General features: G+C 55.7%; 1 protein-coding gene across 22 annotated transcripts in view; it reads right to left on the bottom strand.

The window, feature by feature from the left end:
• The window catches only part of SFXN5 (sideroflexin 5), a 134,618-nt gene that overhangs the window by 10,067 nt on the left and 101,134 nt on the right, over positions 1–23,417 (bottom strand). For 7 of the 22 annotated variants that reach the window (XM_033175081.1, XM_033175076.1, XM_033175073.1 and 4 more), the window contains 3 exons: positions 22,104–22,219; positions 19,079–19,164; positions 11,961–12,078 (listed from right to left, as the gene is read on the bottom strand). In XM_033175081.1, the coding sequence (XP_033030972.1) occupies positions 11,961–12,078; positions 19,079–19,164; positions 22,104–22,219 (320 nt within the window). Of the gene's footprint in view, positions 1–11,960; positions 12,079–16,692; positions 18,872–19,078; positions 19,165–21,819; positions 22,024–22,103; positions 22,413–23,417 lie in introns of those variants that run through there. The other 15 variants (XR_004428185.1, XR_004428180.1, XR_004428184.1 and 12 more) reach the window with 15 other exon arrangements.

The following is a 23,417-nucleotide window of genomic DNA, read 5'->3' on the forward strand; positions in this document are numbered from 1 at the left end:
TTTTCTTGAGATAGGATCTCGTTCTGTAACCCAGGCTGGAGTGCAGTAGTGTGATTGCAGCTCACTGCAGCCTGGAACTCCTGGGCTCAAGCCATCCTCTTGCCTCAGCCTCCTGAGTAGCTAGGGCTACAGGCATGTGCCACCATGCCTGGCTAAGTTTTAAATTGTTTTAAAAATTTTTATAGAGACAGGGTCTTGCTATGTTGCCCAGGCTGATCTTCAACTCTCGGCCTCAAATGATCCTCCACCTTAGCCTTTCAAAGTGTTGGGATTACAGGCGTGAGCCACTGTGCCTGGCCTTAGACTGTCTTAGAAAGGTCTCTCTTGGGATGCTGGGTGTGAAGGATGGACTGGAGGGGTAAGGAGGGGGTGGGGAGGCCTCCTGGGGAGCATCTGTGGGAATCAGAGAAGTGCCAGGTCCTGCCCTATGATGCTGTGAGTGGGGGCAGACAGGAGGAGCCTTTCTGAAGATGAAATCCACAGGAGTTGATGACCAATTCCACGTGGGGGTGAGAGGGAGGTGTTGAGGATGACTGTGCGTTGGATGACTCCTAATTCTAGCTCAGGAGCTGGGGTGGCTGGTGACGCCATTCTCAGAGGGAGGGAATATGGGAGGGGATGGGCCAGGGTTGGGGGTGGTAGGCTCAGGGTGGCCACATTGAGTCTGGGGTGCCAGTGTGTTCCCCAGGTGGAGAGGCCCGGAGGCAGATGGGTCCAGGGCTCTGGAGCTCTGGGCAGGAGAAAGCGCCCGGGATGTGTGAGCATAGCCAGAGCCTTTAGAGTGGAGGAGCTCACCCAGGGAAGCAGATGGAGGGGTGGGTGCCAAGGCCTGGGGAACAGGCACACTTGAAGGGCAAGTGAAGGGAACAAGCCTGTGATGGTGGCCTTGGGGAACCAGCCCAAGGTGCGGACGCAATGACAGAGGGTGCTTTAAACACTGAGCAGCCATGAGCGTCAGACAGTTTTCTGAGACTTGTCCCAGTGATGGCTGAGAGGCTTTGGTCTTGGCAACTGGATTTCAGTGACTCCCTGGGGTCCACGTTGCCCGACCCCCACCTCATGCTGATCCTGGTTCACAGCCTCTCACTCTATCCCAGGCCAACTCAACTGGTCATTTGTTAGGACTCCTCCAGCTCTCTGGTCATGGCCAGGTATTGGGTCAATGGCTACCACTGAGTTGCCTGCTCACCTATACGTGATGTTTCCTCCCCGTCCACCAAAAACTAAGTGTCTCCCCTTAAAGACCACCTCTCTGAGGTAAGTGTGGGGCCAAGTTTTCTCCAGGGCACCACATCCAGGGTCTTGCCTGGCAGTGGCCTCTGGACCCATGGGTAAGTGAAAGTGACTCAGGTCTGAGCAAGGGCAATAGAGTATCCCCTCCTGCTACCCAGCCAGCTCCACCCCAAAGAAGGCCACAGCCCCAGGGTAGTGGGTTGAGGGGCAGGGACTTGGCTGTGACCACAAACTGGCTCTGACGGGCCTTCTCTGGGGATAAGGTGATGAGGAGAGAGGACAAGGAGTGGCCACAGGGAGAAGAAGTGGCCCAGCCCCAGGCAGCCAGCTGAGGGCAGGCTGGAATCCGTGGCCCGTCTCTTCCATCTGGCAGGCTCCTCCCCGGGCACCAGAGAGCCAGTCAGCAGGGGTTCCCGAGGGAGGGGGTGCCTGGGATGGAAAACCAAAGCCCTGAAGGGCAGGGGCTGCAGGGACCATGGAGCACTGGCTGATGGTCGCCCCCGCCACAGAAGTGGGCTGCCAGGATCACCCTGCCCTGCCATGAAGGAAGCAGTGCCACCTTGCTAGCGCTCCCTGACTCCCAGGCAGAACCTGCACACCAGCTCCCAGCCAGCCTCCTCAGGATATGCCCCTCCCCGTATCAGAGTGCCACCCATCCTCCCCACCCCACTCAGACCTTGCTGACCCTCCAGGAGATATTCCCAGACATGGAGCAGCCTATTCAGCATCTCCCCAGCCTCCCAGGCACCCTAAGGCCCAGCTAGAACAGCCAAGCACCTTCCCTTGTGGCGTGGGAAGGGTTAACCTTGAGCTATTTGTCTGTCTCTTGGCTCACTGTGGGTGGGGGGCTAGAGTCAGGAATGCATCTGGGGCCACCTCTGCCTCTACAGCCTGGGAGCACACACACACCTGCAGCCAGTCCAGCGGATAGTTTACATATTTGAACCTGGAGCTAAGGTGCGGAGACATAAACAGGAAACTGGATACCCCGCCTGTGCCCCATTCTCCGGGGCTTTTACCTACTACAAAGAACTTCCTCCTCCTGGCCTTTCTTCTGATGGCTTTTCTGCCTCCTTTTCAAAGGCACGGGGCTAGAGGGGGTGGGGTGTTCGGTGTGACCCTGTGACATAGCTCAAAGCCACCACCTGCTCCTGGCCACAGGTCTGGGCTTCTGAGGGTCTGCAGAAGGTGGCGACATTGACACAGGGCCCAAAGCCTACGCAGGCACCTGGCTGACCCTTTGTGCCTGAGGCCTCTGCCAGGCCTGGGACCGCTTTGTCCACTGGGCACAACATCCCATCTTACCAGGGCTGGGCAGGCCTCACGTCCTGCTCCGACACACACACATCCAGGCCCCACCTTTGGGAGAGCTATCTTGAGTGTCCTTGGAGGGCAGACACATTAGGCTGGGGCTGGGGAGCAGCTGAGGCCTAAGTCTAGAGCCCTGGACCCCTGAGTTAGGCCTCTGGTGCCAGCTCTGGGCTCCCACTACCTTCTCAGTGAAAGAACCCTCTGCTGGACACTCCAGGCCTTCTGGGACTTTCTCCAGCTTCTTCACCCATCAACTGCTGTCCATTTTCTTCACATTCTAAGTATACACTTTGAGCCTTAAGTCCAGGCTATATTCTGACCCTCTAAGGCTGCCTCCTCCAGGAAGCCTCCCCTTGATCTTCTTAGACCAAATCCATTGCTGCTGCCTCTGGTGTCCCCAGTACATGCTTTGATCTCCATCCCATCCCCAGGCACAGGCTCATTTGTACTCTAAACAGGGGTGATTACAGTAGTCCCCCACCCCACCCCACGGTGAGCCGCTCCAGGCAGCTCGGTATCCCTGTGCACTGTGCACAGTAGGTCCTCGGTAACAGTTGAGTTAAATGACACTGAAGTGCCTCTTGGGCAAGAATCCTGTCTTACACTTTTCCGGCTCCCCTGTGCTATGTGTACCCAGCAAGTGCTCAGACCACATCCCGCCCCCTACCATTTTGGAGCTTTGCACCATTCCTGGGTGCCCTCTGGTGGACCAATCTCAGAATCATTCTCTGTCCTCTATCATCTCAGCTTTGAGGCCTCAGTTTCCCCACAAGTATGCTGGGAAGATTTTCTAAGATCTCCTGGTGCCAGGATGAGGATTATATCACAAAATGGATAGGATGGCCCTTTGGAGGCTTAGAAAACCTGTGTGATGCTGTGTAAAGAGGACGGGACCCAGGGTTCCCACACTCAGCCCCAGCCCTGCTCACTCAGCTCACAGGGCTGAGCCTTGCTGCAGGCCAAGCATGCTCCACTTTGCACGTATTAATGCCTTTAATGGAAGCTCTGCACAACCAAGCCTTCTCCCTCCCTGTCCTGGATTCAGCTAGGTGTCACGAAAGGTCCTGGAAAGGAGACCTGCGGGGGAAAGGCTGTCAGGCAGCCCTGCCAAGGTCCGCCATCCGGGCATGTGTGCATGTTCTTGCGTGCACGTGTATGTGTGCGAGCCTATGTGCACGCGCAGGTTTGGGGTGGGGGTGTGGGGAACAGGCAACATGACAGGTGGCGTTGGCGTTCCTGGGCTCTGAGCGGCTTTGCCATTCGTCCCTCCTGGGGGGTCCTGTGGGCAAACTCCAAGAAAGCAGCGGGCGGGGAGGCAGCAGATTTCTGACGGCAAAAATAGCCCACTTTAGAGTTCAGTAGGGACTGATTAAACCAGTAAACGAGAAAAACCCCAAACAAACATCTCCAAGCAAAGTAGGAGATGGATTTGAGACTGGAGGGGAGGAGGCTGCTGCTCTGGGAGACACTGAATACTGCTGTAGACTCAGGAGGGATGCAATGGACCCGAGACATTGTCTCTGGCCTCACATCAACCCTGCAAGAGTGGGAGAAGCGGGGACCAACAAAGTCAAGGTGAACCCAGATGAGCCACGCTCTGTACTAGGTGTTGATACAGAGCACCAGTTCTCAGCCACAGGGACACCTTGTGTCAGGGAAGGCATAAAGGTCTATTGTCCCAAGGGAGAAGATGGAACACAGAAAACACACCACCAGAGCCTACACAGGAGAGGTAAGACAGATCAGCGAGGACTTCCTGGAGGAGGAGCCATTTCTAGAACAGCTTGAATGTGGACTCACATTCCAGCTTATTCCCAACTCTTCTCCATTCTTGGTTGGGGCTCCAAACACTTTCTCAAAGAAAGGGAGATAAGCTGGGGGGACCTTTGCTTCTGGTGGCTTACAGCTGTCTAGCCAGGCTGGTTCATCAAAACCACCATTTTCATCAGGGCTGGTAAGAGGGTAGAGATAGTGGAGGTTCTGGTACCCACTGAGGGTACCCACACTTTCGCCCATACAGGGAGGTATGCCTGTTTCTTAACCCTGAAAGCTGTAAGTGGGAAGGCAGGAAGGAGTATCAGGTGATTGAGGTTGGCCCTCCTGCCTCATCTACCACATGGGTGTGGCCTCTAAGAGCCACTCTCTGGGGCCAGGACGAGATATGGCTCATAAATTGTGCTGAGGAATGATGGGAAGGCTTTAGCCTTCCTCAGAACATGGCTTCTAATCCCCAGAACCCTCTACAGCTGAGGTGAGTAGGGGCTCAGCTGAGAGGGAGGGACCTGGGGAGTTCCCAGGGCTGACATGGGAGGCTCAGAGCAGGAAGCCCTGGCCCCAGGGGACTCTTAGGCTGTCTTTTCTTCTAGTCAAGGTGCTTGGCAAAAGCTAGAAGGGGGAGGAACAGGTGGTGAGGGTACAGGGGGAGGCCGGTTCTCTGCTGAGGCCTCAGGGAAGGCAGAGGGCAGAGGCCAACAAACCAACAAGACAGCCAGCAGGGAACAGGCCCACAGGAAATAAGCCTCCTGGCCAGTGAACCTCACTCCTGCCCCCAGGGCTCGTGCAACAGCTGAGGCAGGGAAGAGACACATGCTCATAGCCTCCAGCTCCTACAAGGGTGGCCCAGGGCCCTCTCCCCTGCCCGCAGCCCCAGCCAGGAGGCACACTGCCCAATCTCTCATCCCTACCCCAGACCCACAGCTGCAGGGAGGACAAAGGAGCCAGTGAGGGTCTAGGGGCCATAAGACACATTCCCAGGAAGGCCAAGGCCCTGCCCACTCGCCATGCCCAGACCCAGAGGGTGGCTCCCAGAGGGCACACTCTTGCTGCAGGCCGGGCACCTGAGGGGCAGCATGTAACTCAAGGGGACTCACTCAGCCCACTGCCTAGCACCAGGGCCCTGTCTTGAGTTTTCACTTTCCTAATCTTACTGGGAGAAACTTAGTTCCAACACCTCATCTTCCAGCTGGGGAAACTGAGGTCTTTGAGATTAAGACCCAAGGTCATATGGAGAGTTGAGACAGAGGGATGCCAGCCAGAGGGGCAGAGGGCAGGCCTTGGGGCCACGGGACGGCCCCTCCACCCCAACATCACCTAGGGACGGGGTCGAGCTCCCCGCTGCCCCCCACTCCCCCCACCTCACTCATCCACAGACGAGCCCCACCTTCTGTGGACACATTTCAACCTCACCAAATCAGCTAATTATTGACAGTTGGTGAAGAGGAGATTTCACTTTTTCCTCCTGTTAAACTGCTCCTAATTAGTTCCCTGTCACCACGGCTGGCTCGCCCGCCCGCCGCCCGCCCGTTCACGCAGTAATCCCGCTGCACAGTGCCTCATTAACCTTTTGCTCCTCTCCTGCCGCCTGCCAACAAGATGAAGACAAAAACAGATTGTTGAACAATGGCTCCGGCTTGTATGCGCAGCCCCATTCCCCAGCCCCCGAGCTCCCAGGGGAAGAGTGGGGAAAAGAGAGGGGACTGGGGTGGGGGAGAGCCCCAGAGGAATCAAGGAAGGGAGAAAGAGACACAAAGAAAGACTGAAGCAGAAACAGAGGCAGGGACGTGGGGAGGGGCCTTGGCCAAGGTAGTGCTTCTTGCTCCAGAGAGACATGAGGTTCATTAAACAGGATTGGAAGTGCTCCTAGGTAGGGAACACCGGCTGTCAGAGTTAGAGGGACATTTGCCACCACCCGCTCCAGCCTCTTGTGGTAGCCAAGCCCATGTTTCCAGACACTGGACTCTGCATATCTCCCTCAAGGGACCTGCGGCCCCAGTGTATGTCTGTGTTGCGGTGGGGAGGACAGAGAGGACCCCATGTGCTTGGAATCCACAGCCCCAATCACCAAAGCGGGCAACGCCAGAAAGGCCACCACAGTCTGGCCCTACCACAAGGGAGACCAGCACCAGCCCCACCTACAGTGGCCCCGGCAAGCTGCAGCGCAGCCTCTGCTTTAGTTCCACCATGCATTAGTTCCACTACGACCTGTGCTGTCACCTGACAGTTCTTGTTTATTGAGTTTTGTCTCCACCACCAGGAGGGAGGTTCGCTGAGACCACAGGGCTCCTACGTGGCCATCCTGGTAACAAGGAAAAGGGGAAAGTGCCCAGGCTTCATGGGGCAGGGAGCAGATTCTGGGTGTGATGGGCCCGTCCCTGTTTGGGGACAGGCTGGTAGGGCAGGCCTACAGCAGTAACCTCCAGATCCACCAGATCCGCCAGGGCAAACCCTGTACTCCCTGCATGGGCAAGAGGACTGGGGTCCAGAAGGGAGCCCAAGCCCTGTTCCCCAGTTCTCACAACAACAGGAGGTTCCCTGCCCTACCTGTTGGCCCTTTAGCCTCCCTCCAGCCCCTCTACTACCCAGCCCCTTCCTCGGCTCTGGGTTGGAAAAGACAAACACTTACTCCAAAAGGTCCCTGTGAAAATGCACAGATTTCCTGCGGAGGGGAGGAGGGCTGGGTGAGGGCACTGGGATGTTCCTGCTGATAAATTAGCAGCAAGCAGTCTGCAGCCCAGAAGTGGGCCTCCTCTTTCTATAGTGAGGTGTGGGTGGGCTGGGGAGGATCACAGAATCCTTCTGCCTGGGTACAAAGCCTGCTCCATCGTCACCAACTTTGGATCTTGGACAAGGTACTTAAACTCAATGTGCCTCAGTTTCCTCATTGGTAAACAAGAAGTATTGGTACCTACCTTGGAGAATTCTCAGGATCCAGGCCCCCATTTCTCCACCACAGCCAGGTAGCCCCCTCTACTCACTGGACCCAGGGACTCCACAGAGGCCATGCCTTCCTGCCTTGGACTCTGGGCATTCCTTCCCCATCATTGCCCTCTCTCCAAGCCCCCCAACCTCTATCTCACAATTTCTTTGCTGTTCTCCCACACTTCCCCATCCCTGAGCTCAATTCTTTGAACAAAGAAAAAACTGACTACCATGTTGCCTCCTAGACTGCCATGTCTAGCTATGCCACCTAAGTCTCCTCCACTCCTAGTCCTCTCTGCACTCGCCCACTCTGCAGAAAGCCCCTCCTCTTTGAATCGCCCGAGTCCTCAGCTTCCATGAAGCTACTCCATCCCGGTTCTCCCTGTGCCCTTAGCTGCTTCTTCCCCTTCTTGATGGTTTTTATTTCCTCCTATAGTTGACTGCATCCCCTTTCTCAACTTCAACTCCCCCCATGCACTGAAGGTTCCGTATCTCCAGCCAAACTCTCTCCCCAGAACCATCTGACTGTCTAGGAATCATCTTTTGATGTTCAATGATTTAGACTTAAAGGGCATTAGGAAGACTTAATATAGTAAGGCACACCGAGCTCCCAGCATGCTGCCTGGTCCAATAGATATCTGGCAAATGGTAGCCATTATTATTTGCAATTTGACCCTCAGTACCATTTTAATAGGCAGAAAAGAGCAGACAAAACTTTCCCCCAGGAACTGAAGGAAGGATTGAAGTCCTTGCCTTAATCTCTGGGGTCAGTGAGTTGGAAACTCCACACCAATCACTGCAGGTCAGCCATTCTAGGAACTAGTTCCTAAATTCTATCTCCGAGTCCCCTGATTGATTAATTGGTGTTCCAGTGATTACTTCTGTTGACAACCTTGGTGGCTTTTGGCAAGGTTGGGTCAGCCCAAGCAAGTCCAGACTTATTGTGGCAAACTCCACTGGCTTCTGGGACTTGAGACATGATCTCCGTATGGCAGAAGCAGCACCTTGTTAGGGAGAACTGGGAGAGTGAATGGGGAAACAAGGCCCTCTCAGCAAGTTGGCTGAAGGCTTTGGTGTCATGGGTCCCAAGCAGGGCTCCAAATACCCCATAATGCCCAGGCTACTCTGCATCTTGTTGGGATCCGCGTAGTCGAGGAGGGAGCTCTGAAAATCCTGCCTCTACCCTCCCTTCCCAGAGGACAAAGACTTCACATGCAATGACTATCCTCGTCCCAATCTAGAGAAAGAGGCTTGGATTGCAATAAGAGGGACTCTGGTTAAATATGCAGAAAGCCGGGCGCGGTGGCTCAAGCCTGTAATCCCAGCACTTTGGGAGGCCGAGATGGGCGGATCACGAGGTCAGGAGTTCGAGACCATCCTGGCTAACATGGTGAAACCCTGTCTCTACTAAAAAAAAATACAAAAAAAGCTAGCCGGGCGAGGTGGCAGGCGCCTGTAGTCCCAGCTACTTGGGAGGCTGAGGCAGGAGAATGGCGTAAACCCGGGAGGCGGAGCTTGCAGTGAGCTGAGATCCGGCCACTGCACTCCAGCCCGGGCGACAGAGCAAGACTCTGTCTCAAAAAAAAAAAAAAAATGCAGAAGCACTAACTCCCACGTCTATCTGAAGTAGGCATGTGGGGAGGGGGGAGCCTGGCTTTGACCTGCAGCATCTGTGAGACCAGGGTGGCTCACTTTTCCATCACTGCTTTGCAGCCAGAGCTGGAGGCCTGGGTGGGTGAATGGTAGCCATCTCCCCATTATATGCCCCAGAGGAACACCTGCCAAAGACCTACAGCACTTCTAGACTCTTCCACATCACAGCGCAGCCCCCAGCTTCCTCTTCTCTTGGCTGTCCCAAGGTAGGTAAGGTGGTTGTCTAGGGAGAGAAATTCAGTCACAGGAAACGATCAGATGTAGCACCTCCTAGGGGCCTGGATTTGGAGTGCGGACCTCTGGTGTTTCCTCTCCTATGGGCACCTGGCTTCTGCAACCTTGGGCTGGTCCCATGGCTTTTCTGGGCCACCATTTGCCCAGCACAGCCAGGAGCAAGGTAAACTTGATGGCCTTGAAAATCTTTCTAGCTAGGAGGGTCTCTGATTCCGCATCATGTGTTGTCTTTGCCCTGAGTCCCTTCTCTGTGCAGGCAGGTGGAGTTAAGACAGCTGCAGGAAGCGCAGAGGTACCTACAAGCACATGGGTGACTCTGGCCCTGGTCTAGGACCCTGGGCTCAGGCTGATAGCACAGACAGATGCAATGGCTTCGGGGAGTGCTGGACTGGGACAGGGATGTCAGAGATCACTGAGAAATACCCGCCCTTCCCTCTTCAGGGCTCCTAGGTAACCCAGAGCCCATGGCTCCATTTGGAGTCCCAGGCTTCAGCTTTCCCAGGGTGGGAGGTGGGGGAAGGAGCATCCCAGCACCCATGACAAAGCTGGGCCCTGTGGGCATGAGATGAGGTCCTGCTGGCTTTAGTCCTGGTGTGCCTTGAATGGTGGCTCCCAAGACAGGAGCCCCAATCCCACAGAGTCTCCTCCTCAAACTCTGGGGCTCTGGAAGGAAGCCACCCCATTTCTCGCTTTCCAGGGACGGTGAGGCCTAAGGCGGGTCACCCCCTCCTCCTGCTCTAAGAGCCTGGGTCTCCAGCCCTCGCACCCCGACACCCCCGGCCTCTTGTTTTCATTTCCCTGACCTGTCTCCAGGAACCCTCACCTCTCCCCAACCTGTCTTGGGGCCCTGCCTGAAGCAGGTCCGTGGTGAAGTCACAGTTTCAGAAGCACCACAGCCCCCACCTTCTTGTTAGCTCAGTGCAGACACCTTGGCCCTTTTGGGTCCTCCCCCTCAGCTTAGCTCCCACCTTCACTCCAACCCAGCGTGGATCCTGTGGTCCTCTGCTCCTCCGTGCTGTCACCCATCTCTCAGCTCCCCCCACCCCTAACCTGACAGAACCCCAGCAGAAAGGATCTGTGGCCCTCCCTGTACTGGCCCATAGCACCTCCTGGTGAACGGGCCCCAGCCGCACCCCCAGACCACATGCTGCTCAGCCTCCCTCACCTCTCATTCTCCTCTGGATGTCTCATCCCTTCTCTGTGTCCTCAGACCTCTGACCTCCCGCCCCTTCCCCACCCTGTTCTCTCCTCTCTGCTCAGTCACAAGAACACAGGAGCCACTGGAACTTCTTCAATTTCCCCACCCCGAACCCTGCCCTCAGCAGCATCTTCCTCCCACCCCACTCCTCTTCCACCTACTGAAGTGGGGAGGGGTCTCCCCGTGCCAAGGCTGATCCCCTCGTCTGTGCTCTGGTCCCCCCTCCTCTTCATGGACTTTCCCAACATCATCCTCTCAGTGTCCTCAACATCTCTCCTGGTGCCTTCCCTACTGCATTGACCAAGACCCTGTCTCTCCCATTTTTAAACAAGGACAGATACGTAAATAAAAGCCCCTCCTGATCCCACATCTTGTTGTGGCTATGGACCTGTCTTTCTCATTTTTTCCCCTCACCTGTCACCTGGGTCCCTTCTTTGGGGACAGGGTTTGACTATGTTGCCTGAGACACCAATGGATACTCTGTAATCTCACAGAGTGTGACCTCTCGGGAGGGTCTGACCCTGCAGATGCCCACCCACCCTGATCACACATGGCCCGGCTCTGCCCTCACCACCCTGGCTGCTTGTCCTTGGACCCCGCCAGAGCGGGGGCCTCAACCACCACCCTCGATTCTAGCACTGTTGTCATGCTGGGAGCCTCTACTTCTATCCCTCCAGCCCAGGCGTCTCTCCTCATTCCAGACCCACAGCCAACATCCCACAGGCTCCTCAACCCTGCATGTCCATCCAACTGACCCGCTGCCCTCCCTTGAACCTGCCCCTGCCTGGCTCCATCTCATTAAGCACCTACATCTGCCTGGTCATTCAAAACCAGAAAGTCAGCACACATCCTCCGGCTCCCGTTCCCTCCCACCACATACAGCTCTTCATTGAATCCCGAAGAAGCCGCCTCCTGACTCCCTCTTTAGGGACCCACTTCTCTCCATGCCCATTGCCAACAGCCTGGTCCAAGCCACCATCACCGCTCACTGGATGCCCGCCATAGCCTCCTGATGGTTCCTTCTCCAGAGCTCCAACCCAGCCCCACGTGGCAGCACAGGGGCCGCTCAGAATCAGGAATCTGTGTTCTGCCTTGCACAGCCCTTAGGAGGATATTCACCCTCTCTGTTCTGGCTTCCAAGCTCCCAACACCACCCAGCCCCAGCCCCTCATTCCCGGGCCACGTCACCTTGCTGCACTCCCTGGTCACGCTGCAGACTTTGGTCAGCTCTTGGACATGGCATGTGCTGCCTTACCTCAGAAACTTCACACCAGGTGTCCGCAGACCTCACATCTCCCCCCGCCACCCCTTTTCATCTGGCCAACTCCAGCCACACTCCCAGTCCCAGTGAAATGTCACTTCCCTCTAGGCTCAGTTTGGTCTGCTGTCTCCTTCCACACCCAGTGTAGCTTCTCCCACCCTAACGCTCCTGGCTCATCATCTCCTGGCCTCTGTTTAATCACCCTGTTGACTGCGTGACCCCCACTCTGAGGGCCAGAGCCTGGGCCAGCCTCATTTACGGTTCTAGCCCCAGCGCCTAGCACAGTGCTAAGGAGTCGGCACGGTATGAGTATTTGTTCAGAAATCACCAAACAGCACCCCCTGCCCTGCCCTTGAGCCCCTCCCCACTGACCTCTGACATCTGTGGGAAGAGGCTGATGGCCAGTGGCAGGGCCAGGCCGAAGGCTGCCAGGCACACGAGGCTTTGCACAGGGAGGAGCAGCCGGGGGCGCGCCTGCAGGAGAGACGTCCTGTGGGGGAGAGAGGAGGGAGCCCCATGAGACCCAAAGGTGGGGTGGGCTGGCTGCCAGCCACCATGCTGGGTCCCACTCTGTCTCTGGGCCCAGGAAGCATGGTTCTGGGGCAGTGCCAGTGTGCAGCTAAACAGATATAGCGGAGTTCTGTCTTTGGGACCTTTCCCGATGGGTACCCCTATCCCAAGGCCCTGCCTTGAAGGACATTGCTAGCTGAAACCTCAACTCAGGTCACGAATAAGCACTTTCGGGGTACCCACCCACCATGCATCCAGCCCCGTTTTAAGAAGGCCCTATGTGGGAGAGCCACTAAAAGAGGCTGTCGGCCCCCGTTCCTGGGGAGACACATAGAAAGGTAAGATTGCTCTTGAGGGCAGCACGTAATTAAAGAGCAAAGAAACCAGAGTAGGTGCCAAGTTCAGGGGAGACGACAAAGCACATAAATATGGGCACGCGCCAGCCAGGAGGGGGTGATCCTCCTCTATGTGTGAGAACAGAAGACACTGCACTGGCCACCTTCAACCCAAGGGCAACGGAGGGGGCAGTGACTCATCCAAGGCCAAGTCTGCAGAAGGCTGGCAGAGCTGCTGCCTGGACCCCTGACTCCCCGAGGGTGCTGTCACCCCAGCTGGTCCCCTTTGCCAGCTTCATCACCAACACAACACAGCTGGCACCCTCTCCCCATGGCTGGCTTCGGAGCTGGTTTCCTGGGCATGGGAGGGGGCATGATAAACCTTCCTCCAGGGCCTAGGCTCCCCAGCCAGCGTGGGGATGTACCAGCTGGCCAATGTGCCTGCACTGTGTTCATCGGAGCTTCCTGTTGTGCTTAATACAGTAGGCCCTTCGGTGGGGACCACAGCATTCCACCTGGGGAGGCCTGGGATGACTAGACTATTTGCCAGCGGGTGTTGGGCAGGCACTAAGTCTGACCTCAGTAACTGTCAGCCTCCGCGTGACAGGCTCCTGGTGTGAAGTGGAAATAATCCAGGGTCTTGTCCACTGCCCCCAGCAGGGCTGACAATGGCCACAGGCAGGTAAGGGGCCCTCCTAGGGGCAGAGCCCCAATGTGGGGGGCAGTAAACCCCATATACCCTCACCTCTTGAGATAAGAATCCCAACAGCAGCCGGCCCCGAGAAGACAGCAAAATTGGGAGTAGTTTTCAAAAGTTAAAGTGCATCAGATGGGCTGGACAGCTGGTTAAAAATGCAAATGCCCAAGGGCTGCTTACAACCATGAAAGCCTGATTCAGTGGGCACTGGACCTGGAAATGTGCATTTTAATCAACCCTCCATGAGTCTAAAATGGTGATCCCAGACCACACTTCTGACAAACCCTGGCCTTGGATGTTCCTGCTCAGGTATTAATAAAGATGCCATTACTTGCAAATCCTATGCTAGCAAAGGGGTCAGCCCTGGCCTGGCATGCAGTAAGTGCTCAGAAATTATGTGTCATTATTGCTGTTATTATTGCTCATGTTACCTGCAGGAAGGTAGGATCCTCGTAACCCACCTGTCCTCCAGCCATTCCCACTGGCCCAGACCGCAAGGTTTGTCCAGCTGCTAAATTTGGCCTGAATCAAGCTATTGGAAAGGGGAGTTTCCACAGGATTGACCAGCAGGACCAAGGTGCCTAAATCAAGCTCAAACCCCTCTGATCCTCCAATGTCCATCCAGCATCTCCATCCTCTCTCTCTACTCCATGCTAGTCCATGCTAGTCCATGCTACTCCATGCTAGCCTGAGTAAGGCTGAGAGGGCCCTGAGATGAACTTCTCAAGCAAGACGAGGAGGAGCGGGAGACACAAGTCTCATTCTCCAAGCTTCATACAGGGCCCGGAGCCCCTGCTTGGAGGAGGCTGTGGAAGGATGGGGCTGCCCTCCTGTTCCAGTGGCAGTGACTAGAGGGTATGGAGTCCCTGGAAGCATAGCCCGAGGGTCTCTGCCCACAGCCCTGAGAGCAGTGAAGGGTGAGAAAAATACAGAAGCTCCCCCGCTGGCAGGTGAACAGCAGGCCATGGGCTCAGTCCTCGGGACCTGCTGGTGGGGACACTGGACAGACCCTCTTCCTGTGGGGCTGTGACCAAGGCTCCTCTCTCAGGGTGGCTGGCTGAAGTACTCAGTAGGAAAGAGGTCCAAGAAGCCCCAGGCCTGGGCTCCCAGCTCAGGAAGGAGGTAGGCCTGAGGCTAAAACAGGAGCCTCAGAAGCCCCAGCCCCGAGCAGGCCAGAGAGCGAACACAGCAGGCCACGGGGAGGGGAGGGGGGAGGAAAATGGCAAGGAGAGATGGGAAAGGCAGCTAGGAAAGTTAAAATATGCAGATGGAGAGATGTGCGAATGCCTGGGAGAAAGGAAAGACCTGGAGCCCAGGGAGTAAAGGAAGCTGGGGGAGTGGACTCAGGGCTGTGGCCTGGACCCGGAGCCAACTCAGACCCAGCCTGGTGCCTCTGCTGGCCCTTCATTCCAGTGCCAGGGAGGCTGGGCTGGGGCTGAGCCAGCTAGAGCCCTCCTGATCCAGCACAGGAACCTGCGATCCCAGCCCTGGGCCTTGCTTCCTCCTCAGCATGGTTGGTGCTGCAGGAAGGGTATCAAGTGTGAACCCCTGGAGCGCTCAGGGGAGCTGGAGGTTGGTGGAGAGGGAGGGATGGCACCCAGTGTACTGCACCCCCCAGGGGCAGCCCAGTGCTCTGGGCTGGGGATGGAAGCTCCTCTGCTTCTGACTTGAGATTCTTTACCTTTCCGTCTCAGAGTCAAGGCCAACTGAGCATGCTGAGCTCCCACCTTTCTCTTCCCAGCAGGAAGCCCAGGGACCTTGGCTCCCAGAGTATCAACTGAGGCCAGAGGCAAAGCAAGGCAGGTCCCAGCCACGGCCGCCACACAACAGCTTGTCCCCCCATTGCTGTGCATTCCTTCAGCACTTGGAGCACAGTTTTAGTTTGCACTCCATTAATTTGCACATAGGCTGCTTTGTAAGTGTTCTTTTGTCTTTTTTCTTTGGCTGTCCCGACTCCCTCACCCAACAGGGGCTCCCCAAGGGTGGGGGCTGCCTTCCTCTTCAGCCTCCTCAGCGGAAGCCCTGCACTAGTGCCCCTGCACCCAAAGGCAGGGTGCGTGGCAGGGACCCTGCAAAGAGCCGAAGAGCTGCTGGATGGTGCAAAATGCAAAGCCCCAACAAACAAGGTGATGAAGGGGCAGTGTCCTCATTTTCCAGGTGGGAAATTGAGGCTGAGGGAGGCTCCACAACCACATCAGACTGGCAGAAAGAGGTGGAGCAGGAATCTAGATTTTATTTTCCTACCAGAGCCTCAGCTCACTCTGCTACATTGCTCTGCCTCTCCTATCACACAGTCCCTGCACTTCCAGAGTACATGTGAGATTGGCAAGCCTCCAAGGTCACAAACTGGGTCTTAATTCATCTTCATCTTCTTGGGGGACCCTGGGCTGAACTTCTGTTTTCCCCAGGGACCCTCCAAGGAACTCCAGGGAAGGATCAATGAAACATGAGGCTGCCAGGAGCACCAAACTCTGACCTCTTATCACCTTATCAGAGGGGCTCCTTTGGAGGCTGAAATGTGAGAGTATGTGGCACCCCAGACACTAGGGAGGTCCCAGGCTGGGCAGGTTCAGACCCAGAATAATCACCCCACTTCGCATGGATACGGAAGGAGGGAAGGGAAGGGCGTGGTCTCTGGCTAGGGCTCCACCCCCAGGCCTGTGCCCACGGACCTAACTGAGGACAGGCATTTTTGTTTTCCTGCCCAAATGTTGCATTTCCCAAGACCACCCTGGCCTGCCACACCCCCGATCCTGTGCCTAAAGCTGGACGTCCAGAGGAGCACATCAGCGGAGGAACACACAAGTGGCTGGACAGCAAGACATCGAGGGGAGCACGCTGGCAGAAGAGCACACGGACAGACGCTGGCAGGCCACCAACTGGCAGAACGACGCGGAGTTTGGCTGGGGCAGTCAGAGGACAGCCTGGGCCACCAAGCAGCCCGACTCCAGGGGAAAACCAATCTCCCTTCTGGCTCCCCAGTCTGCTGAGAGCTACTTCCACTCAATGAAACCTTGCACTCAATCTCCAAGCCCACGTGTGACCCAATTCTTTCAGTACATCAAGGCAAGAAACCCCGGGATACAGAAAGCCCTCTGTCCTCGCGATACTGGGGCTTCAGCTGTAAACATTCACCGCTAGACACTGCGGTGGGGTCGGAGCCCCACAGCCTCCCCATCGTCTGTATGCTCCCTTAGAGGTTTGAGCAGCAGGGCCCTGAAGAAGCGAGTCACACCCCCATCACACTCCCTTTGAGGGGGACAAGGGAACTTTTCCTGTTTCACCATGACTCCCAAAGCCAAGTTTAAGCCCCCAAGTTAATGGGACACTAACCATCATTCCACTTTCTGCAAACATCTCTGCCAACTGGGAAGGCATCGCAGAGCATGTTTTCCCCCAAATTCTTGCAGAAGGACAGGTCCCTGGATGAGCATGGCTGACCCAGCTTCACACCCCACCCCCGCCTTCTTGTAGTTCTCAGGATAGCTGTAGGATGTGTTGGGAATGCAACATCTTGAGATAAGGAGGGCTTGTCTGGGACAGCCTGGGCTCATGTTCCCACCTCTTCTGGAACAGGATGTCCTGCAACACTTTAGCACAGCAAGCTGATGTCCCCAGGGTGGAAACCCCAGGGTGGAGTGCTCCCAGGCTCCCTCAGTTGCAGTGTGATGTGGTACGCAGATGGAGGGGACTCCATCCTCCCTGGGCAGCTTTCTCGAGCCGTGGAGCACCAGCTTGCCTTGAGTGGTAGGCGTCCATTGTCCCCGGGGCCTATCTGTGAGTAATAAAGTTGCTTCGCTTGACTCGTGCAAGCATTCTACCTCGCTGGACTTGCGGTGCAAGTAACAGAGTAAGCGCTGCTCACTGAACCTGCTTCAGAATTCCAAGGTTCAGGACTCAGTAGTCTCAAGGACAGAAGAACCACCTTCCTCACCTGCCCCGCTGCCTCCCTGTATGTACTTGCAGTCACTGGTATTCAGGGGCAACCTCAGCTCACGAAGGGGCTATGTATACGAGAGTCAGGGGCACGAAAGAGCTGCCCTGTTTATTTTTGTCTGTTGCGAACTTTTATACCACACGAATTTTCTTAATCCCAGCGCTCACCTACCATGCCCATGCTCAGGTACCCCCAGAGCCTCCGCCCTCTTCTAGGGTGAGAGAGGGATCATCTCAGCTGGGCACACAGGACCCCTCCTCAGCTGGCCCCATGAGCACACTTCACTTTGGCCAGGCTGGACACCTCAGTGTCCATACCACAGGCCTACACCCTGCCCAGAAAGCCTGCCCTTCCACAAAAATTCTATCCTGCTCTCTGGGTTGGCCACAGCCCCTTTCTGGGGACCAGCCCTCCTTGCTGCCGGGCCCACGGTGCTCTCTCTTCTCAAGGTCACCTTGGCCAAGTTCACATACTGCCTGCTCTCACCTGCAGCTGACCTGGATAACAGGTCTTGCCCATCACCCTTATAAACACACAGGCTTCCTGAGATCAGACCCCAAATCTACTCTTCCCATTTCCACACAGGGCAGGGCTCAAACACAGGATTGTGGGTTAAGACGTAAGAGGCAGCCAGTGTGGTCTGAAGAGACTAAGATTTGCAGCTGCACTCCTGAGCCACCACCGGCTCTGCTATTTCCTAGTACATGACCGTAAGTGGATGATATAGCCTGTCTTTGCCTTCCTCTCCTCAGCTGTAGAATGAGGATATTATACTTACCTTATTGTGCTGTCCTGAAGGGAAATGAGAGAATTCATTCACTCACTCATTCATCCTTTCAACAAACACTTACGGAGCATCTACTCTGTGGCAGGAACTGTGCTAGATGCTGGGCAGGGCAGTGAACAAAAAGATGGACATGCCTCATGGAGATGACATTCTAGTAGAGCAGACAGAAAATGCACAACTAGAGGAACAATCTCAGACATGGATAAGGGCTGTAAGAAAAATAAAGGACTCAAGGGAAAGGAAATAATGAGAAATGGTGACTTCTGATGGGGTGGTCAGGGAGGGCCTCTTTGAGGAGGTGGCATTCGGGCAGAAACCTGACTGAGAGAGGACTGGGATATACAAGTGCTTAATAAATATCACTTGTTATTATAATTCATACTGTGGGAGTAAGAAAGTCCCCAAACAGGGAAGAATCCTTTGCCCCAGAACCCCAGATGGAGTACCCCCTATCCCCGTCCTTATACCACACGCCCCCAATTCCAGCTGCTGTCTTGAGGTGTCCCCATGGGGTAGGGTCTCCTCGCTGTCAACTGACAAGCCACGGGTCTGTATCTCCAGGCTCCCTCCACCTAGGGGACCCTCCCCTGCCCCTTGCCTTCTCCCAGGGCCTGCCCTCTCCGGGCAGCCTTTCAGTCCGCCCCTTCAGTTTCGCACTCATTCATTAATAGAATCACTCCACTACTGTTATCATGCTCCCTCATTTCTTTACAGTCATGACAGATATGAGTGCTTAGAACAGCCCTCTGAGGGAGGCAGGAGGCTATTACTATTTGTATTTTACAAGCTGAGAAACTGAGGCTCAGTAAGGTGGTGATTTGCCCCACAGCAGATGCCTACCTGAATCCAGTCTTCCTACCTGAATCCTCAGACTCTGCCTTCACAAATGGTCCTGCACTATTCACTGAGAGCATGTGAGCATGTGTGCACACAGGCACATACCCCAGAACTGCCAGCTCCTCAGAGGAGGGCCAGCGCTATCATCCTGGTATCCCTTGTGGCACCTAGCCCAGGGTCCTGTATAGTGAAAGTCCAAGAATTCTCAGAGTGATTCTGTGGCACTACCTGGAGAGTCCAAGACGGAGCAAGACACCTTCCACCCTCTACACAAACTGGGGCAGGCTTCCTGCCGCCCCCTCATCCCTTGCCTGGGCCAGCCGGTTCCCCCTCCTTCTCCTCCTCCTCCCCCACAGTGGCCTCTCCATGCTGGCTGCCCCAACTCACTTCTCCAGCATGGACATGACGATCGGGGGTAGCACCAGGATGGGCATGGGTAGGACCACTCGCGTCAGCGCCGTCTCCAGCAGGGCCTGAGGGGCAGGCAGAGGCTGTGGTGAGAGGGGCCTGATGGCCGGGGATGGGACAGCACACCCACCCGGAGCCCTAGGTGTGTGCCACCACAACACACGTGTCTCAATGGCATTATTCATGGGATTGCTCAGGAAGCTGCATTCCACACAACAAAAAACACTGGTCTCCTTTTTTCTTTCTTTCTTTTTTTTAGACAGAGCCTTGCTCCGTCTCCCAGGCTGGAGTGCAGTGGTGTGAACTCAGCTCACTTCAACCTCCGCTTCCAAGTTCAAGTGATTCTCCTGTCTCAGCATCCTGAGTAGCTGGGATTACAGGTGCACACTACCAAGCCTGGCTAATTTTTGTATTTTTAGTAGGGAAGGGATGGGGTTTCGCCTTGTTGGTCAGGCTGGTCTCAAACTCCTGACCTCAGGTGATCTGCCTGCCTCAGCATCCCAAAGTACTGAGATTACAGGCGTGAGCCACCATGCCTGGCTTCCACTGTTCTTCTTACCACACACATGTGAGAAGAGCAGATTCCCACCACCTGCCATACGTGGGGAACACCCAGGCAGCCCCAGGAAAGGGCAGTGCTCAGGGAGGTGGTCGAGTACCCTGGGGATGGTGAGCACAGCCTCACATACTCAGTGTGCATAGTGGCCGGGGAGCAGCTCTAAAAGCAAGGCCAGCACACACAGCTGGGGCCTGTTGAGCCAGTAGGGCTCATGGAGCCAAAGGAGGACTGAGCTTCTGGAATTTACCGTTTTTATTGTTGGTGTTTTTTGTTTGTTTGTTTTTGAGACAGGGTCTTGCTCTGTTGCCCAGGCTGGAGTGCAGTGGCGTGATCCCAGCTCACTGCAACGTCCGCCTCCTGGGTTCAAGGAATTCTCCAGCCTTAGCCTCCTGAGTAGCTGGGATTACAGGTGCACTCCACCACACCCAGCTAATTTTTGCATTTTTTAGTAGAGATGGGGTTTCGCCATGTTGGCCAGGCTAGTCTCAAACTCCTGACCTCAGGTGATCCGCCCACCTCAGCCTCCAAAATGCTGGGATTACAGGTGTGAGACACCGCACCCAGCCTACTTTTTGTATTCTGTTTTCTTTTTTTTAAATCTCTTAAAGACAAAGATTTGCAAGATCTTGTGTCTCTTGGCTCTGGATGAGTCTTTCTCAGTGACAAGAGGTTGGTTCTGTAAGGGAGGTAGGCTTCAGTAGGGCATCTGCAGGGTTTCCCTGAGGATGTGCCTGGGGCCTTGCTCCAGGGGCTCCCAAGGGATTCCTGGGGTGGGGGTGTCCCTGGCCACAGCACAGCTCAGTGGCAATTCTGAGCTCTGACAGCCACTGTGGTGAGTTCCTTTAGCCCTACAAGCTCCGGTCCTCAGAAGAGGCTCCAGGAGCGGCTCACAGCCCACAGATGCCTGGAGTCCTTCCCCAGACAGCAAAGAACTAAGCAAGCCAGGCTGAAGGGAGCTCAGGCCGCTTGGGTTTCCTTGCTGTGTAACACTGAGAGGAGTTATCATGGCTGTCCTCCCTCGGGGGGTTGGGGAAAAAGAACAGGGCTGGGATAGGAGGTTGGGGACAGGTGGGAAACTGAGGCTAAATCCACTCTCGTGATGGGCTCAGGGCTGAACATTTCTCCCATGGAACCTGGGCTCTTCATGGTCAGCCTCAGGAAGGCCTGGGAGAGGCCCCTCCAGTCTCCGGAACAGGTATGGGAATGACAGAAGGGTCCAGTGCCAGTGCAGGGAGCAGAGGATGCAATGTAGGCATGACACCCCCAACCCCTTGCCCTAAAAACCTTGGAGGGGCACTGACTTGGAGAGAGCTCTTCCTAGACCAAAGTCTGATTGAGAAGACCACATGACTGGGGTAAGGCTTGGGGGCCCTCGTGGGAGCTGAGGAGGACAGTGGCTGGAGTAGGGATGCATGCTCGACTACCTCATGGCTTCCCCCCAGCACCCACCCTGCCCCATGCCCAGCACAGAAGCCAGAGCCCAGGGGGCAGCAAGAGGAGCCACTAACCACCATCAGGACAAAGGCTGGGAAAGCAGAGGGAGATGTACACGTGGACTGCGTTTTCTTTTTTTTTTTCTTTGAGATGGAGTTTCACTCTTTCACCCAGGCTGGAATGCAGTGGCGTGATCTCGGCTGCAACTTCTACCCTCTGGGTTCAAGCAATTCTCCTGCCTATGCCTCCTGAGTAGCTGGGATTATAGGTGCCCGCCACCATGCCTGGCTAATTTTTGCATTTTAAGCAGAGACAGGGTTTTGCCATGTTGGCCAGGGTGGTCTCAAACTCCTGACCTCAGGCGATCCACCCACTTTGGCCTCCCAAAGTGCTAGAATTACAGACGTGAGCTACCGTGACCAGCCCGTGTTTTCATTTTTTAAACTGCAATTGCCAGAGTGGCTGAGCCTATGAAACCAGGGATGAAAGAAGGTCTTGAAACAAAATATCCTCCAAACCTCTGCAAGCCTCAAATCCCTCGACTTCACGCACGGCACTCACTCCCAGGTGAGCTCTCACCTGCAGAAGTGCCTATTAACCCAGAACCACAAACCACTGGCCTCCCAAGCTTCCTTGGCTTACTCAAGAGGATGTGAAGGCCTGGGAGGCAGGGCCCTGGGCAGAGGGAGGGGGAAGAGAGCTCTGAGGGAGCCTCCTCTGCCCTCACCAATTAACACCTCCTCTGGGTGAGACAAGCTAGAAGCTGGGTCCTGAGGGGCTGCAACAAGAGACAGGGACTTTTCACGGCAGCGAGAGCATGTCCAGGGGAACAGGCAGGAGGCCAGAGGCCTGGACTCATGCAGATTGGAGGTGGTGGCAGGGTGAGAAGGAGACATCGAGAGGCCAAAACAAGGGTACTCCGGATAGAAGCCTGTGGAAGACACACGCTAAGGGAAAACCACTCCCCTCCCTGTTGCTGGCCTCCCCAACCCTGCAAGCCCCCAGACCCACGTGTCTGGCTGCGATCTTGGAGGAGCCCACGAGGTTGCCATCGCTGTCCAGGACATCAATCCCTTCCTCCAGCTCCCCATACCGCATCAGGACCACGTTGCAGATATTGGCACTGGCTGCAGAGAGAGGGGATGCAGAGAGCAGGATGAGGAGGAAGATGGCATTCCACCTGGAGGGAGGTCACTGCGCTCCTCCCTACCCAAGCCATGGGGTTCTGTGTTCAAATGCATGGGCAAAGGTTGGGGAAGGGGTGGTTCTGTTGTCCACCTGCCTATCAGCCTGGTGAGGGATCTGGGGGACCTTGGGAACCTGGTAAGCAAAAGTAGAAAAGAACAGGTATTAGGGAGGATACCCGTTCTGCCTCAGAAAGCAGCCACTTACCGAGGGGTTGCTTTCCTCCCCTCCAGGGCAGGCCGTCTAGGCAGGCAAAGTGGGTGTCCATCTGGGAGGGCTCTCTGGCCTGAAGTCGCATCCCCCCGACCCCGAGAGGCCTGATGTTCCACCATCACTGGGGCCCTTGGGCTGCCCCATCCTCTTGAACTGCCCATCTCATATCCAGCCCCTCCGGTCTCTGAGTGAATCAAGTTCTCAGAAATTTGCCTCCCTGACAGCAGGTGCCAGAAAGGCAGAAACCTCAGTGTTCACACAGCACCACCCCCTCATCATATGGATGGAACACTGAGGCTCAGAGAAGAGTGACTTATCTGAGGTCACACCGCACAGTGGGACAGAGCAGAAAGGCTACAGTGCCTCTGCCTCTGAATACCCAGCGGGGCAGGAGGGTTGGGGCAGGAGGGTTGGGGCGGGAGTGGCCGGCTGAGTTAAAGGCAGACCTTCTCCATTCTTGCTTCCTATGGTTGAGTTCCTGCCTTTGGCTAGGCCCCTCCACCATCTGAGATCTTGGGGACCTGGGCTGATTGGAGGGTTCCCGGCTCCTTAGTGAATCACTGGTTGGTGAAGTCTGGGGCCACCAGACTAGCTCAGGGATCCTCTTTCTGCTCCCCCAGTCTGGGGCTCACACGACTGGGCCAGGCCCCATGGCCCGGTGCAGTGTGGGTGTTGACCCCGCCTGAACTCTCCCAGCCCTGCTTCAGGATGGAAGTAGGGGGACCTGGGAGGGGTGGGCAGGTGGGGAGTGGGGGGTGACAAATGCGGAGTCTGCCTGCTTCACTCCTCCCCCCAAAGCGCCTTGCTGTGTTTAAAGTTTTAATTTTTGCTAATTAATGTCAATTAATTTTGTATAATGAGTGTTTAATTTTGGGGAGTGTGTGAGCCTGGGAGCGACTGCAGTTCTGGGCTGTGAACGCTGATTAG

The sequence above is a fragment of the Trachypithecus francoisi genome, unplaced genomic scaffold, assembly GCF_009764315.1.
Source record: "Trachypithecus francoisi isolate TF-2019V2 unplaced genomic scaffold, Tfra_2.0 Lachesis_group17, whole genome shotgun sequence".
Classification (NCBI taxonomy): domain Eukaryota; kingdom Metazoa; phylum Chordata; class Mammalia; order Primates; family Cercopithecidae; genus Trachypithecus; species Trachypithecus francoisi.